Source organism: Dromiciops gliroides, chromosome 1, assembly GCF_019393635.1.
Source record: "Dromiciops gliroides isolate mDroGli1 chromosome 1, mDroGli1.pri, whole genome shotgun sequence".
Lineage (NCBI taxonomy): Eukaryota > Metazoa > Chordata > Mammalia > Microbiotheria > Microbiotheriidae > Dromiciops > Dromiciops gliroides.
Genome location: NC_057861.1, coordinates 684,115,796 through 684,133,471, shown reverse-complemented (window position 1 = coordinate 684,133,471; position 17,676 = coordinate 684,115,796). Strand labels below are relative to the sequence as shown.

The 17,676-nt window shown below is 36.3% G+C and overlaps 1 protein-coding gene across 4 annotated transcripts in view; it reads left to right on the top strand.

Moving 5' to 3' along the window:
* The window catches only part of TNS3 (tensin 3), a 429,194-nt gene that overhangs the window by 252,645 nt on the left and 158,873 nt on the right, over positions 1-17,676 (top strand). For all 4 annotated transcript variants that reach the window (XM_043964868.1, XM_043964867.1, XM_043964866.1 and 1 more), the window contains 4 exons: positions 196-308; positions 1,906-1,966; positions 2,487-2,562; positions 17,443-17,572. In XM_043964868.1, coding sequence (XP_043820803.1) covers positions 196-308; positions 1,906-1,966; positions 2,487-2,562; positions 17,443-17,572 — 380 coding nt within the window. The remainder of the gene's footprint in view (positions 1-195; positions 309-1,905; positions 1,967-2,486; positions 2,563-17,442; positions 17,573-17,676) is intronic.

Sequence of the window (17,676 nt, the reverse complement as noted above, 5' to 3'; positions counted from 1 at the left end):
AAGGATCAATAATTTTGTTGGGGGTGGGGAGGGTGCCCTACAGAAACATACATAATAACATTACTATCATTATATCTTTCTCTGTCATACGAAGAGCCTATATTTTTTTTTTTCCAAAGCCCTTTCCCCACTTTTACTCTGGCTCTTGAAACCCAATGAATTTTCTAACTAGTTTGAATATTGCATTGTTTTCAGATATGTTCACTTCCTCAGCGGTCTTCTCTCGGGATCTGTGAAAATGAATACCACACCACTCTTTCTGCACTTTGTAATTCTCCATGGCATCCCCAACTTTGATACTGGTGGAGGTGAGTGAGTGGATACATTATATAGGAGGTTGCTTTTACTACTCATTTTTAAAAATGTAATAAGTATAGTGGGACAGGCAATGTTGCATAGTGGAAAGAGTCAAGATTTGAGGTCATGGCTACTCTTTGACATACTGGCTGTGTTACCATAGTTTCCTCCATAATACTTTTAAGACTGTTAGTTATGAGGACAGCTAGGTGGCGCAGTAGATAAAGCACTAGTCCTAGATTCAGGAGGACCTGAGTTCAAATTTGACCTCAGACAGAGGCTGTGTGACCCTCGGTAAGTCACTTAACCCTCATTGCCCCCTCCCCCCCCCCCCAAAAAAAAGATGAAGTTACAGAGCAGTTGCTGATCTGTGCTATTGGAGGTAGTTCCTTACGCTGATGACAAAAAAAAGATGGTAGACCTCCAATAAAGCCCTGTTTGATTTTGCATTATTGTGTGGAGGTGAATTTGAGCTTTTGAAAACTATGTCTGTTGAATGTATACTAAGTCAGTTCCTGCCAGTTTGAAGGCTTGGAGCGTGGGTCTGGCAATAAACTCTTCATTACAATAACTTGTCCAACAAAGGTTTAAGAGGCTTATTCCCAGAAGGTTGGCTGCCAGGTAATGATTTTATTTTTGTCTAGAAAATCCTAAGAATCTGTCTAATAAGGCAAGGAGGAGTTGCAGTCTACATTGGTGGGATGAGTAAATCCCACTAGTAAAACCACAGCTCTTTTGAAATATATGATCATGGAATTCCTTTACTCAAACTAAAAACAATCCTCACTTTTCTGCTCTTTGAGGTTCAAGTGGTTAATGATCAGAATCAAATGCTCAGGAATTCTGCATAGTTCCTCGGTGTCATCTGTGGAAGAACAAAACTCCATTCCTTTTATGCCTTTTTGATTTGGTCAGTTTTCCATCTAAAGAATTAGGCCAGTGACTGATTCTGAACTCTGGCATAGAAGGGTTAATTAGTAAGCTATACTTGTGGTCATTTAATTAGTTGAGTAACATGAAGCCCAAGTCAAGTCTTTTTCAAGCCAATTTTCTTCTCCTTGGGTGTCATAAAGTCACCTCCTCTCCCCAACAGTTATCTAACAGTTTAGCATTTTAGGCTACAAAGATCCGGCAAAAGGTCGGTATGAATAAACTCAAATCCATCATGTCAGTATCTTCATGTTTGTATGAAAATTATGACATTTTCACCATTTCGGGGGTATAATTAAGATAATGAAGAATCTTGTTTTTCATAAGCTATAGTATTTTCACCCATCTTGGCTGAATCAGTAAGGTATTCTTCTACCCTTTTTACCATTGATCCCATCTGAAAATAACCTTGGAAAGCCTCCTTCCCCCGCCTTGTACATGGTGTTCCAGGACATGGTGCTACCTTTCTCCACCCCACCCCACCTCTCATAGTCTATTGTTGTAGAATTGGGAAAATGCTCTATGCATGTGTGCAGAAGGCTTGTGAAATCCCCCTACATGGGATAACCCCTTACTGTTTGACCTTTCTTGTTAATTTGCATGATTTTCTAGTTCAAAAGTTTTTTTCCAAATCAGTCTGATTTTTTTTTCCCGCAAAAAATATTTTGGCTCTTTCAGTTTGCCGACCGTTTTTGAAGCTCTACCAAGCAATGCAGCCAGTCTATACATCAGGAATCTAGTAAGTATTTATGATCTTTCATCTGTGAATATCTTCAGCTCTTAAGGGATTTGTTTTGGAGGGGAGGCCATGCAAAATGATTACTTTACCTACATGGTTTCTTTCTTAAGGGAGAGATTATGAAAGGGGAAGGCCAAAAGTAAATGACCCTCAACAACCTTCTCAGTGATCCACCTAATCATGCCTCGTTGTGCTCCCTCTTCCCTGCCCAGAATGCTTCCTCATGGCCTTATTTTGCATTACGGGTAACTGCATGCCAAGTGCTTTTTGGAAAGTATGTGGGGGCTAGAGGTGCACTACTTTAAGAAACTAGGAATGAGCAAGTTTGAAAGAATATAAAGATAAAGAAAATACTGAGACAATTGGGGTCCACTTATTAAGAATAACAATGCTATTTCAGTTTTCCTTTATTCACAATGATCTGAATTACCATTGGCAACCAAAGTACTAGGGAAAAAAGGTTTTCCTAGCCTCAGAACCCATGGGGTCTCTTTAATACTTATGTCCTTTCTTTATTTAGCAATGTTGGTCCAGAAAACCAAAGCAGAGTCTGCATTGCTATTGAACCAGCCCAACTCCTAAAGGGAGACATAATGGTAAGTGCTCTTACCCATGTTTTCCAAATGTTGACATAAGCATGAAAAAAAATTGACTTTTTATTTTTAATGTACAAAAAGAATTCAAAGTAACCTTTACCTGAGAGCATTTGGCTTATTTTCTAAGATAAATTATTTTGATTAAAGAGATAAAACAAACCATTACTTCTAACTTCCTTGTCATTATAATTGGCATTTGGCTTTGACTTGAGTTTGCATTAAATATTACCTTTAAAATTCCAACCAGATGTTTGTATTTCTAAAGCAAATGATTAGAACTTAAGCGATTGACTTAGTCAACTCTCTATCATCTATCTGTATACAAAAAAGCACTTTTGGAGGGGACAGATGTGAACAAGACAAAATCCCCAATCTTGAGGTGTTTACAATCTAGTTGAGTCATTAATATATGTTTCCAAATACCTTTTATACTTGGAAGGGCATGGTACAGCAATAAGCATTATGGAACAGTTCTAAACTGACATAGCAGAGGAAGAGAAAATAGACCTGACTTCTGGTTGGGGATAGAGGGGAGGGAAGAGATCAAATCACAGAAAGCTTATCAAGATGTTGTTTTGTTTGGACATCAGAGATGGAAAGTCATTTGAAAGATGAGGTAGGGAAAAGCCGTTGGAAGCAATGGCATAGAACCATTAAACCATGTAGCCCATAACAAACACTCAACAAGTGCCTGTCGATTGACTCACTGACACACATATGAACATATAAACATATACACTGGAAGTGAAGAATCAAGAAGGCCTGGGTTCAAGGTGTACCTCTGACACAAATTTACTCTATGATCTTGAATACATCATACCCTTTGCATGCCTTAAACAATTCCTTCAGCTTATAAATTGCCGGTAATTTGCCTGTCTTCATTAATGATTATTATTTCCACACTTGACATCCCATGAAATAAGGGTCCTGACCAATTAAAATCACATGTAAATAAATTCCTATATGTACATGTTGTTATATTAAGAAGTAGAGTTAATTTTCCTACCATCCATCAGATATTCAGAACATAACTTTCTCCCAGGCATTTCAATTTTTTTTAGTAAATTTTGTCAATTCAAAAATGAGGTCACCATTACTTTGATATGAACTATTTTTGGCTTGCCACTTATGATCCCTACATAGATTGATAGAGGCTTACTAGCATGGACTAAAGAAATTTCAGTCAGAAATAGTGAAAATTTGTTTATTAGACATTTTATATGTATCAATTAATGTAGTTTTATATGTATATACCTTTCTGTTATTTTCATTTTAAGTATAGCAGATTGAATGAATGTAGCTAACAAAGAGTAGATTATTTCTCTCGTCTATCTATATCACCAGTACTTAGCACAATTTTTTTTGACATAGTAAGTCACTGAAACAGTTTTCCAAAAATTCATTCATTCATTCATTCTGCCATTCTTTCATTCAATGTCAGTCAGGAAAGGTTTCTTAAAGAACTTGCTGTAATGAATAATTAAGAATCATTTGAAATTAACTTTTAATTTAAAAACTATGTGCCTGATGTGCTTACAAGTATTTTATTCTTTTAAAGAATTTATTCATTTCTCTTACAAACTTATTGCAGATAACCTTTTATTGATAATATAAAAGTAAAATAACTATTATCTAAAAGATTATAAATACTCAATCTTCATGTATAAATAAATGAAAACTTACTATTCAAATTATGGTTAGTGGTCCACCATCCATGGACTAAATTTGGTAATGAGAATGTAGAATTTGGCACAGCAGAGAGAGAAGCATTCATTACTTATATTTCCTGCCTTGCATGACCCGGCCCCAAGCCATGTGTCCCCAGGATCTATTTATGTGACATGTTTTCTTTTGGAATTTTAAAATCATCAAATTTATAATTGGAAGGATCCTTAGGGTTCAGTCAAGTTTACTGTAAAAATTGTATCAATTCAGTGAGCTCCCTAAACTACAAATTTAGGGAATGTCATTTTTATCACTGTTCTGTTTAAATTCAAGGCACAGAGAATAGCAACTGTTATGATGGGGAAGGGGGGTAAGCAGTATTATTTAAGTAGTTTTAAGTTTTAAGTTATATTTATTTTTAGTCTTCTAAATTTTAAATATGGATTCAGATTTTTAAAATTAGGTAAAGACTGATTTTTAGCTCATTATGTAGAAAACTGCTCTGCTTTAAGGAGCCATATTTTATTTTATACTCTTTTTTTTTTCCCCCTCTGTTGGCTTGTGTCACAGTATTGGTACTCCTCAAGGGTATTTATGTGTTAATCATCCTATAAGAGAGTCCCTTTCTTAGCCGGTTAGCCCGCCATTCCGGGCATTAGGAATGCTCATATTGCACAAAGGAGGCATTCAATCTGGTTAGGAGTGCTTGGCACCAAAGTTAATCATACATTTGACTGGTGACAAATATTCAGTGGTTTCTGAAAGTTAAGTCCATAGGACATGGGAACTGTAAGAAAGGAAAGAAAATAGGATTTTAAAAGTGAACCATGAAGTAGCCTTAGTGTCTGATTGCTATATGTTCAAATGTTATATGAGAGGAAGATTCAAGGAATACTTTCCCCATTATGTTGTCTATACTACATGTGCAGATTGCAGTGTGTACCTGAGATTATTATTTTTTTAAAGAGACATTATAATTAATTCATGGAAACATTTGGGGCAGGCCAGGAAATGCCAGTTGATGCTTGATAATAGCTGGGAAGCTGGATTTTTATCGGTGACCCCGGGGAGCCCTCCTTTTGGCTGATCTTGTTTTATTCTTGGTTGTGCTGAAAGTACTATTAGACTTAGGCTGTCAGCAGTTCATAAATATATACCAAATCAATGACCATTGCACAATAAATATGTTTATTTTTCCGAATAATGTTTTAAATCTTGTCTCAAGTGAAAGAATGGTTGTATTTTGCAAGGCTAGTCAGTAAGCTGTTTTTAAGCATGTCATGGCAGCTTGCAAGCACTGTATTTTGTTACTGAGCTGATAGTGGAATTTTCCATTTAGCTTTATTATCCAACATTATTTTCCATGGAGAGGGGCGACCTATAGTCTTTATCATATCCATGAGAAGAAAAGTTCTTTGGGTAATGGGAACTTTGCAGTGGAAATTACGAGTCCTTCATTTTGGAGAGAAACAGAAAATCTCTTATTTGGGAGATAAGGAGTTTGATGGAAGTTTGGGGTTTTGTTTTTATTTTTTTAAAAAATCTTTCCAAACCATCCCTGTGCCTTTTATTATCTCCCTTTCACCTAGACAAATTTCCTCTCTAGAGTCCTTGGTTCATCAACTGGGTAGCTTCCTTTCATGAAAAGAGCTTACACTCTGCTCTTCCCCAGGAAAGTACCTTTCTTTCCTATTGAAGATGACCTCTCTTTGGGTAACTACATCCCTGGCCTTTGTCTTTTCTCCTTTCTTGCTCTCCTTCAGCTAAATGTTAACATGGTTTCCCCTACTTTCTGAAAACCTTGAGAGTCTCATCAACAAGTTAACTGACTGAAGTCTATTTCTGTTTTCTGGACAAACCTCTGTCTTTAAGTAAGAGTTCCCCATTAAATCAAACACCCCATCCTAACACCTTTGTGTCTTTCCCTTTCATCTGAAGGCTAAAGACCAAATCTGTGCCTGTTTTTAATCACTTAGGTGTTCACCTCTCTCCTCTTACGGTGAAGATATTTGGAGGTGGGGTGGGTAGGAACAATAGGTATCATTTCCATAATAATTCACTCACTTTACAGGTCTCTCTATTCCTTCCTGTTCTTGTGACAGGGATAAACAGGTAAAATGAGAAGCCGCCAATTCAAGATTATTTATATAAAAAAAAAATCTTGAAAGAAGTATGCAGGCTGCCCTTGCCTTGAACTCATATATCAGTACATTGTATTCTGGACAAGGACTAGTGTAGAGTCAACAAGGGAAGGGAAAGAAAGAAAATGAACTGGCATATAATTAATTAGAGAAAGGTAAGATAACATCCAAAAGGGAGGATGCCCTTGCCAAGATCCTGAACCAAGAATTCAATATTTCTTCCCATAGTGTTAAGTAGCCGCTCTTTTGTGTTCCTTCCTAGTCTGCTTTAGAATGTGGTCCAGTAACCTCCTTAACATGCAGTGATTACATTTGGATATCTTGAACATCTCTGGGTCCTGAAGACTGGTCATAACACCTGAGGCAATGAACCATCTATTACAATACATGCCTAACAAAAAGAGTGTTTATTAGGAGAGGTGGGAAATGGGAGCTTTGGCCTCAGCCAACCCTTTCTTTATTTCTAATACTCATTGACTCATACTGTTTTTTCTGTTGTCTTTATTCAGTAAATAAAAAGTCTAAGAGATTGGCTAAGCTTCAGATAGAAGCTCAATGAAGGATGGCAAGCTTTTCATCTCAATCCCAGTCTGCATTACAGTTTTATTCATCATCTGGTTGGTGATCAGTCATTTGGTTGCACCTTGATGGCTATGGTGAATTTTCTAAACCTAACATCTCTCAAGGGCCTCATCTTGGTTAGTAAAGCAATGGGGAGTAGGAATAACTTGTGATGACTTCACAAATTCTACCTAACTCTGATCTGCTCATAGAATCTCATATATGTCAAAGGGACACTGTGGATAGAACACTAGGGTTGGAGTCAGAAAATCCTGAGTTCAGGTCCTGCCATAGAAACTTACTAGCTGTGTGATTCTGAGCAAGTCACTTAATGTCTTTCAACCTCAGTTGCCCCATCTATAAAATGAGAAGGCTGTGAGGACCAAATGAGATTTCACTTCTTTTCTTTTCTTTTCTTTTCTCTTCTTTTCTTTCTTTCTTTTTTCTTTCTTCCTATCTCCTATATATACAATCTGATATATGTGTGTGTGTGTGTGTATATGTCCTATATATAAAATCTTCATATGTATGTGTGTGATTTTCAAACCTAAATCACTATACAAATGCTAGCTAGCTATTACCATCTCACCCAATAAACTTATTTTACAAACAAGAAAACCGAGGTCTTCTGATTTTAATTAATTTACTTAATATAATACAGCTAGTTAGTGACTATGTAAGGAAAATATTTAGTTGCTTAAAATAAGGGTGAAATCATACCTTGATCATGTACTTCACAGTGATGTTGGGGAAATTAATTAAGCAATAGGGTGTAGAGATTCCCTAAAATGGAAGAACATGGAATTTTTTTATTGTGAGGGAAGAATACCAAAGATGGTAGAATTGCCTTTCTTCCTAAGAGGAGCCAGCTGTCTACCTGTGGTGTAGTCAATAGCCTTAAACATGTCTGCAGTTTGGTCTCATTATGGAGAATAGGACGCACCCTCCAGTTTTCTTTCCTCAAGCCCCTACTACTCCAACCAAATACAAAAATAAGGGGAATCCTTCCTTTTGGAACTTCCTCTTTCTTCCTCTCATATTATTTATCCATTCTCTATTCCTAAATGTGAGGTCCAGAGGATTATGACCCTTCTCAAAATTAATCCTTCTACTACCCATAATTTCTCTTCTACATTTCTCTATTTATTAGGCCCTTCCCTACCACCTGTAAAAATGGTCAGGCATCTCATTCCTTAAAAATACTTCTCTGATCTCTACCATCCCTTACCTTATCCCTCTATATATCTCCTCCCTTTCACCCCTAGAAATAGTCATCAACACTACTTACCTCTAATTCCTAACCACACATTCATTCTTTTACCCTAGCAATTAGGCTTCTGACTACAATACTCCAGAAACTGCCTTTTCATTGATTATCAAATCACCTCTTTATTCTACAATTCCATGACTTTTTCTTATTCTTCTGTGACTTTCTTCCTCATGCACTTTCTCCTTCCCCTTCTCCCTGCTTTCTAAATACTTTCTCAGGCTCTTTCTCCTCTAACTCCCATCTCTACTTGAATGATTGTTTCTTATCAGAGTTCTTTGTGGGGTATCTCTTCATATCCTACCTCCCAAATTTTCATATTACTTTATCATGATAGAGCCTTAGCTTTATCCTGAGTCATTATTTCCTTCTCTACCTCCTATTTTTGAGTTGGTCTCTGAACTGGTGAATTCCAAATCCGCATGTTAAATTTAACTTGTTACCTGCCCATCCTGGTCATTCACCTTGACACAAGATATCTACCCCAAATGTTGAATCTTCCCTCATTTTCTCTTGATATCATGTGGATTCCAATGGAGCATATGGGTTGTCCATCATTTATCCCTAACTCTAACCATGTTATTATCCCATCACTGGGTTTAAAAAAAAAATCATACATCTCTTTGCTGTTATTCTACATATCCCTTCTCCATCATAATTTTTTGTTTACACTGTGTTACACTTCTGTTTATTTGAAATGTTGAATTATTTTACTTTTTTCAAAAAGGTACCCTTTTTATTGTTCATGCATTCCTGCTGGAAATGCATTTCATTAAATCAAGGACAGAAAGGAGATTGTAAGAGACCCCCTCGTAACACACCATACTTCCAGATAGCAATCCTCTTTCCTAAAAGTACAATATACCTTAGAGGATGGTATGAGAAATGGTGTGGTTCCACTCCTTATTCAGCCCCCACTGGTGGAGAAACTGTACTATCTTAGAAAGTCATTTCCCTAAGCACAAAGATCACCCAAATAATTAATGTATAATGAATGAAGAACATAAGATGTAGAAAGCATACTGACCATTTATTTCCTGCCATACTTAAAAAGATACTTCCATATTTTTAGAGATTTTTTTTGATAAATTATTAGAAATTCAATGAATATATATTCTAGGTTGAGTTGAAAATACTGTTGAGTAAAAGGCGGTGAATACATTAAGAAATAAGCCAGAGGGAAAAAAAGGCATATTTCAGTAAAACAGTGTTTCTCTGTATAACAGTTCAAATATATAAGTGCTCCCATACCTCATAAAGTATTTGGCAGGAACTGTAATTTGGAAAGAATCCCAAGGAATGAAAATGTTTTTATAGATTTACCACCCAAATCCTACAGTGAGTCTTCTTTGTTGAGCTGTTTTTCTGAGCTTGCTGTGATACCCAGAAAGAAGAAGGGTAGGGGCAGCTAGGTGGCGCAGTGGATAGAGCACCAGCCCTGGAGTCAGGAGGACCTGAGTTCAAATCCAGCCTCAGACACTTGGCACTTACTAGCTTTGTGATCCTGGGCAAGTCACTTAACCCCAATTGCCTCTCACACACACACACACACACACACACACACACACACACACACACACACACACAGGAAGAAGAAGAAGAAGAAGAAGAAGAAGAAGAAGAAGAAGAAGAAGAAGAAGAAGAAGAAGAAGAAGAAGAAGAAGAAGAAGAAGAAGAAGAAGAAGAAGAAGAAGAAGAAGAAGAAGAAGAAGAAGAAGAAGAAGAAGAAGAAGAAGAAGAAGAAGAAGAAGAAGAAGAAGAAGAAGAAGAAGAAGAAGAAGAAGAAGAAGAAGAAGAAGAAGAAGAAGAAGAAGAAGAAGAAGAAGAAGAAGAAGAAGAAGAAGAAGAAGAAGAAGAAGAAGAAGAAGAAGAAGAAGAAGAAGAAGAAGAAGAAGAAGAAGAAGAAGAAGAAGAAGAAGAAGAAGAAGAAGAAGAAGAAGAAGAAGAAGAAGAAGAAGAAGAAGAAGAAGAAGAAGAAGAAGAGATCCGAAATGAAAATTTGTGCTTTTTTTTTTTTTGAGAAATCTGGGAGTGGCATTTTTTTCCTTTATGCCTTAATTATCTCATTCATTTTAGCCAAATTTCCCCCAACTCTCCACTTGCAGATAGTTGTATTTATATGCAAATAGGGCAGAAGGCTCTCTATATGTGGTCTGCATAGAAGTTACCATGTGTATATAAATATATTAGCATACATTAGTTTTACCTTAACTAAGAGCAGTGTCAGAACCAAGGTTAGATAAAACATATGGTTTGTTCAGTTGAAAGGCATAGTAGAGTACAATAGAATCAAAGAGTAGATACCTTAGAGGTTATTTATTCCATTTACTTTCATTTTATAGATCACCAAACCAAAACCCTGATAGATGAAATTATTTGTCCAGGTGATAATTGGGGTATACTGAATAAGATCATACCATCTCACAAGATTAAATTGTTAATCATTGTGAACATTTCCACATCAAAAATGAGCAAATATTACAAATCAGGACTTGATTTATTCTTTGGTTGATTTTCTAGATTTATGGAAGTGATAGAGAAACAATTAATGATACAGATTAAATGTTAGTGTATGTTGTGTACCGCCCCCCCATTAAAAAAAAAAGAGCCAGTGGTTAAATATTTGCCAGCATTCCCCTAAATAAGCAGTACATGGGCAGCTACCAGCCCTGGATTCAGGAGGACCTGAGTTCAAATCTGGCCTCAGACACTTGACACTAGCTGTGTGACCATGGGCAAGTCACTTAACCCTTGTTGCCCCGCAAAACAAAACAAAACAAAAATAAACAAGTAGCACAGTCAGTATCTAAGTCCAGATTGTTCCTATTTATATTACCTGGGGAAATGTTAGGAAGTGAAGAGCTGGCTGACAGTTTAATGGGATAAATATTGATACATCCTAGGAGGAATAGAAAATGAAATAACAGCAAAAGTATGGCTTCACATTCATATAGAACCTTCCAGTTTATAAAAGTTTTCTCACCAAAATACTGGGTGGAAACCTGTTTACAAGCTTTGGATGACAGATTCAAAGATGAGAAGCAACAAGTTGGATCTGGTCTCTGGCTCTCTTCCAGATTTCTCATCTAAAAGTGTGCCTATGAATTTCTTATCCAGCTTATACAACTACTAGTGGCTTTATGTCTTTTCTGACAAATCTATGACTTTCTTTTAGTTCCCAATTTCAAACTACTTTATAAAATGAGTAAAACAGGCCTTGGGCATCATGGTGCACACATCAGAACTGAACTATTAGAGCATTTTTGTGTAAGGCTCTGTCTTGCTAAAGAATGGCATCTCTTTATTCCAATGGTACAGACTCAACTCATCCGTGCTGTATCATTCTGTGTGAGGCTTGTGTATGTCTTCTTGTAAATTCGTGATAAATGATATTCCCCTTGTTTTGGGAGCATTCCTCCTGGATTTCCCACAGTTTTATGGAAACTAATGCAGCATGTTGGCTGTCTTTTTCTCATTCTGAACTTTTGCTATGTGGTTGATCCCTATTTTTTGGAGTCTGCATTTCCTAGGTGATGCTTCTTACACTATTTCTTCTGTAAACATCATCAGTAATACATAGAAACATGCTTATATCCTATCATGTATATCTTTCCTTGTGGTCTGGATTACTCACAATTTTGGTTGTTTAGGGATTATTCTAGTCCATATTTTGTAGCCTCATAGCATCACCAGGACAATTTTGGTCTTTAAAAAAATGGAACTTTTGTATCAAGGAACAGTTAGGATCATAGAAAGATTATATTAGTTTTTAAATGCAATCTACCCTGCTTTTCCCCCTCTTTTTCATCTTGAGGCAATTGGGGTTGAATGACTTGCCCAGGGTCATATAACTAGTAAATGTCTCAGGGCAAATCTGAACTCAGGGTCTCCTGAATCCAGGGCCAGTGCTCTAGCCACTATAACACCTAGCTCCCTGTTCATTTTCAGTGCCTAGGCTATACAGATGTACTGATAGCCTAACTTATTGGACTACCTACCCAATTGCATGTCATGCAATCAACAGCAGTATCATAGATTTAGAACTGGAAGGGTCCTTAGAGGTTGTCAAATATGATAACTTTATATTATGGAAGATTAAACAGAAGCTTTGAAAGATGAAGTGACTTATTTCAGCTTGTACAGGTGGTAGGATTCAAATGTCACTTCTCTAAATCCAAATTCAGGACTAAATATTCTATATTCTCCTCCTCCCCCCACCCCTATTCTTTGTTTCTCTTCGCTATGAATTTTTAGACTATTCTCCTGTGGTCACGGATTATATTTCACTTATGTCCTGTTCTGGTATTTTACAAAATGTAGCAAGTACTGTACTTCCCCCCCCCTGAAAAAAAAAATCCTGTTCCCTCCAATCTTTCCTATGTAATTCGTTGGTGAAAATTTGGAAACCATAATGTGTTGGGTTTGTTTTATTTTGCAAAGGAGATCATTTTTATTCCACCTCTCCCTAACTATTACTTATCAATTTTCTTTGGCCAAGTAGTTAAGCTTTTTTTTTTAATATTATCATTAAATGGCTCCCACACTTTGCTGTGGATAACAGGCATTTAGAGAAGTGAAGGCCTCCACATTGAACCAAGGTATGCTAATTTCTACAAGTTTGACAAAATTCTTGGTGGGCAGTTTTATCTTCAATATCAGATGACAAAACCATTAAAATATTGCTTTATGGAGGCAGCTAGATGATGCAGTGGATAAAGCACCGGCCCTGGATTCAGGAGGATCTGAGTTCAAATCCGGCCTCAGACACGTGACACTTCTAGCTGTGTGATCTTGGGCAAATCATTTAACCCTCATTGCCCTGCAAAAAAAAAAAAAAAGTCACACAAAAATATTGCTTTATAAGCTATTTGGAAAGCTCAAAGGATCAAAAAAACTTTGTGAAAGTCTTCTAGGTAACCTGTGGAAAAAAACATGTCAAAATACCATAGCCAAGTGAATAACAAGGAAAGAATGTATAGCTCAGCCCTAGTCCTCTTCAGGGACCATTATCATTGTTTATCATCTTTAAAGACAGTCCCAGAAATTGAGCAAAAGGTTAGTAGCTGTTTCCAATTTGTTCCTTTTTGGCTGCTGCCTATAGAACTTTTAAATGGTAGGTGAATGCTTGGAATATAGTCCTACAGCAGGTCACTTTGCCATTTACTTTAGTCTTTTGTTCTTCATGCAGTGTAATTCAAGCTTTATTGCTTGGTGCCTGCTATATGCAAATTGCCCAAGAAACAAAAATATAAGATTCAGTCCTTGTCCTTTAGAAGGCCATCATCAAAATGGGAAGATTATGCTCATAAAACAGTTTGATGATTTTTCACAAGGAATTATGGAATCTAGAGCAGAAATGAATGGCATTAAAAGTAAAGATCATCAGCGTTGAGAATAAGAGATTTTTTACTGCATGACAGACACTGCAGAAGACCATAAATGGGAAATAGGATTTGATAGAAAGGGGAATCAGGGAGGACAGGATTTGGATAGGCAGAGGGGAAAAGGAACTGTCATGACATATGGTTATAGGACCATGAAATGCCATCCTGTCTATAAAAAAAGCTGAGGTGGGAGCAAGACTTAGAGGAGGTAATGAATTGGGGACTACTTGGTTAAGTGTCAGGGAAACCAAATAGGAGGGAGCCATCTTGAAAATGACAATGCCCTAGACTAAAGATGGTGGCAATGTTGTTAGGTATAAGAATAATATCTGAGGAAAAACTGACAGCATGTGGTGAATGATTGGCTAATGAATATGAATAATAAAGGAAAAGTTAGAGATGACTTTGCAATTTAAAGCTTGATTGACTAGGAAAGTGATGATGCTATTAGCAGAAATTTAAAAAAAAATTGGGATGATGTCTATCCTCCTTTAGATACCTCAGAGATAAGTTCCAATCTAAACCCTTTGTGATCATCACAGATTTCTTGGTAGAACCATGAATTAATAGGATTTTCTGTGTAGTTGTAGTATTATTGTACTTCTGTGGAGTTTTTTGTTGTCTTTTTTTCCCTGGGTGTTCATCATTTGCTTTTGCCAAGCTTTAAGATTTTTCATCCATTCTTTGCATAATCTTATAAAAGTCTCTTGTCTGCTGGGGACTCTGTCTGAAAGTAAGTGCCTCACCCTTAGAGTTGGCATGTTGAATTTCTATCCATGGTCTTGAAGCCAATCACCCAAGGCAATGTCTGCTCTGTTACTCTCATGTGGAATTTTATATACACCCATGGTTAGATGCGAGTGTTTTGTCAACATGAATCACAATACCTTACCATTAGTTGCTTTTCATCTTTAACTTCAAATATTTCTTCAGGCAGGAATGGAAATTAAATTTTTAAAAAACACATTTTATAGGGATTTTCTCTGAAATCACACACCAAATAAAATTAATATTTCCATAAACAAAAGAGACCAGAAAAAAGGATTGCACGTGAAATTATGAATATGTATTGTTCATTCCTTGCTTTTCCTTTAAAGTGCATGAGTTCAGTTGTAACATTTACATACATATATGTACATATATACATATCCCTTTCATATGGATATGATATAAATGTATATAAAAGTATATGAACAGGTAGTTTTCAGAAGAAGAAATCAAAGCAATCTGCAATCAAATAAAAAGAAACCATTTAACTTGCATTGATTCCATCTCCTGTTATCTTCTGTAATTTTATTCCATTGTCTTCTCTCAAAATTTCATTTGTAAACTATATGGTTCCTGTTTTTAGTAGCACAGACGACAGCCTTAATGTGACTCCACCATATGATTTTATACTAATTGGCATAGTACTACATTAGCATGGGACACACACACACACACACACACACACAACCTAAGCCTAAATTTGTTCATGCAATAGCATTAGAGGCTTTTTTTTTTCATTTAAAAATTCGCCTTATTTTCATTCAACCTGCATTCAAATTTGCTCGAATGTATCTGCCATGGTATTCCAATGAGGGATCTTATTAGGTTTCCAGATATAGCATCTAATAATACAGTTCCACTTCTGGTAGGTGGAAAGAATGCTGAACTTGGAGTCAGAAGAGCAGGACTCAAGGCTTGGCTCTAATACCAAGTAACGTTGGACAAATCCCTTAACCTTGCTGAACCTCAGTTTCCTCATTTGTAAAATGAAGGCAATATTAAAACTAATGACAAACTAAAATTCAGCCATTGAACTGAACCAGCTACCATGTGCAATTGAATGACATGTTGGGGAAACATACATACATACATACATACATACATACATACATACATACATACATACATACATACACACACACGCACACATGCACTACATATATACATGCACGCATGCACACACATGCATATATGCCCATAATGTGCATAAATGTGCCTAGGTACACATACATGCACATGCGCATACCCACTCATACATTTGCATATATATATATATATATAACTTTCAGCTTATAACCTTCCATGTCCACATTTCCTTCTGTTTTCTTGTGTTCGTGTTTTAAAAAAGATTTCAATGACTGCCCTCAACCTTTTTACCCTCTCTCTATTTTCCAAACATACCACCCCCCACCAAAAAAAGAAAAGAAAAAAATCCTTGTAGCAAATATAAATAGTCATACAAAGCAAATTCTGACATTGGTCATATCTGAAAATGCATATTTCATTCTCTTTCCTTGAGTCTGTCACCTCACTTTCTCTAGTGAGGTTGGTACCATGCTTTATCACCATTCCTCTCTCTTTAGAGTTGGTTATTGCACTGATCAAAGTTCTCTCAAAGTTGTTTGAAATTAAACAAAGTTTAATCTTTGAATAAGAACACATTGGTAGCTTATGAATAGTTCTAAGAAATTAAGCCCCAGTGTATGTCATCTCTTTTTTTTTTATTGGCAGGGTAATGAGTGTTAATTGATTTGCCCAGGGTCTCACAGTAGTAAGTGTCAAGGGTCTGAGGGCAGATTTGAACTCAGGTCCCCCTGAATCCAGGGTTGTTGCTTTATTCACTGAGCCACCTAGCTGCCCCCATATTTTCTCAATTTTTCTCAAATAATGTTATGTGATTGGTTTATTAACATCAAGCACCCCTGAAGAAAAAGAGAAAAAAATTGAATAATCTGGAGCAAGTGAATTATAATTTCTAAATGTGTAGCCAATGTACATGTTTGCCTGAAGTATACACAGGTATGACTTCTCAACTACAATCCTCCTGAAAATCTTATCTTAGAATGAGGAAAACCCAACCTCTTTGATGACATGGCAGAGAAACTGATATGTTGAAGGTTATCTCAGTGAAATAAAAACCATCACCAAGTCCTAACAAGCTAGAAGTTTGCCCAAGACTAGGTGGCACAGTGGATAAGTGCTAGATCTGGAATTAGGAAGATTTTAAGTTCACGTATGGCCCTAGATAATAGCTGTGTGACCCTAGGCTAGTCACTTAACCTCTGTTGCAATAAACCACCTACTTTCCAGAACTGTCGTGAGACTCAAATGAATTAATAGTTGTAAAGCATTTTCTAATCCTGAAATCATTATTATAAATGCTATTATTAAATAGCCTGGCTAAGTATAACAAATCTTATTAACAGAAGGTTGCAAAAGAGATTATTAAAGAAAAATGAATTTCAGTCCACATTTCATCCAATGAGGGAATATACATATACTCATTAAATTGTAGATCTTTTGAATTATTAAAGAATGATGAAATTTCTTTTTTTTTTCAGGAGAGAGATCATCCATTGTGAATAAATTGAAATGAGTTGAAATCAAAACACAGATGAGTTAGTTGTTTTCTGGATAAATTTTAGAAAGGATTAGCAGACTTTGGGTATGGTTTAAATACTGTTCATTTTTATAAATCAGGAATGGCTTAAGTGAGAACCACTTTAAATGTAAAATCGTGGACTTGATGATATTTCAGAATGATGATTTTATGAACCTATCACTAGGAAGAAAGCATTAAGAATTCTTATGAAATGTACTGTAATTAAATTTTGGCATGACAGTAACTATTAGAAGGCATTTAAAAGACAGTAGAGGCTATTCTTCATGATCTTTCTTTTCCAGAGTGTAGAAGGCAACGTTTTATTTTGAACTGCCTGGTGTTTATGTGAAATCACTGGAAACAATTGATCCCCTTATTTAAATGCTTGAGAATGTTTCATCTTGAACAGTTGTACAATTTGCAAATAATGAAACAATCCCCCAGTAGAACCTTGCTGATGGAGATTTTCTCTTTTTTCTCTCCTTAACACAGTTGAAATGTTACCACAAAAAATATCGATCTGCCACCCGTGATGTCATTTTCCGCCTTCAGTTTCACACAGGAGCCATTCAGGGCTATGGGCTGATGTTTAGAAAGGAAGATCTGGACAATGCCAACAAAGGTATAATTGTGAGGGTTCTGAGTTTTTTGGTGTGTACACTGGGTGTCTGAGCATAAGTGCACAAAATATGAATCATTAGTACCTTTGTTCCCTTTATTCATTCT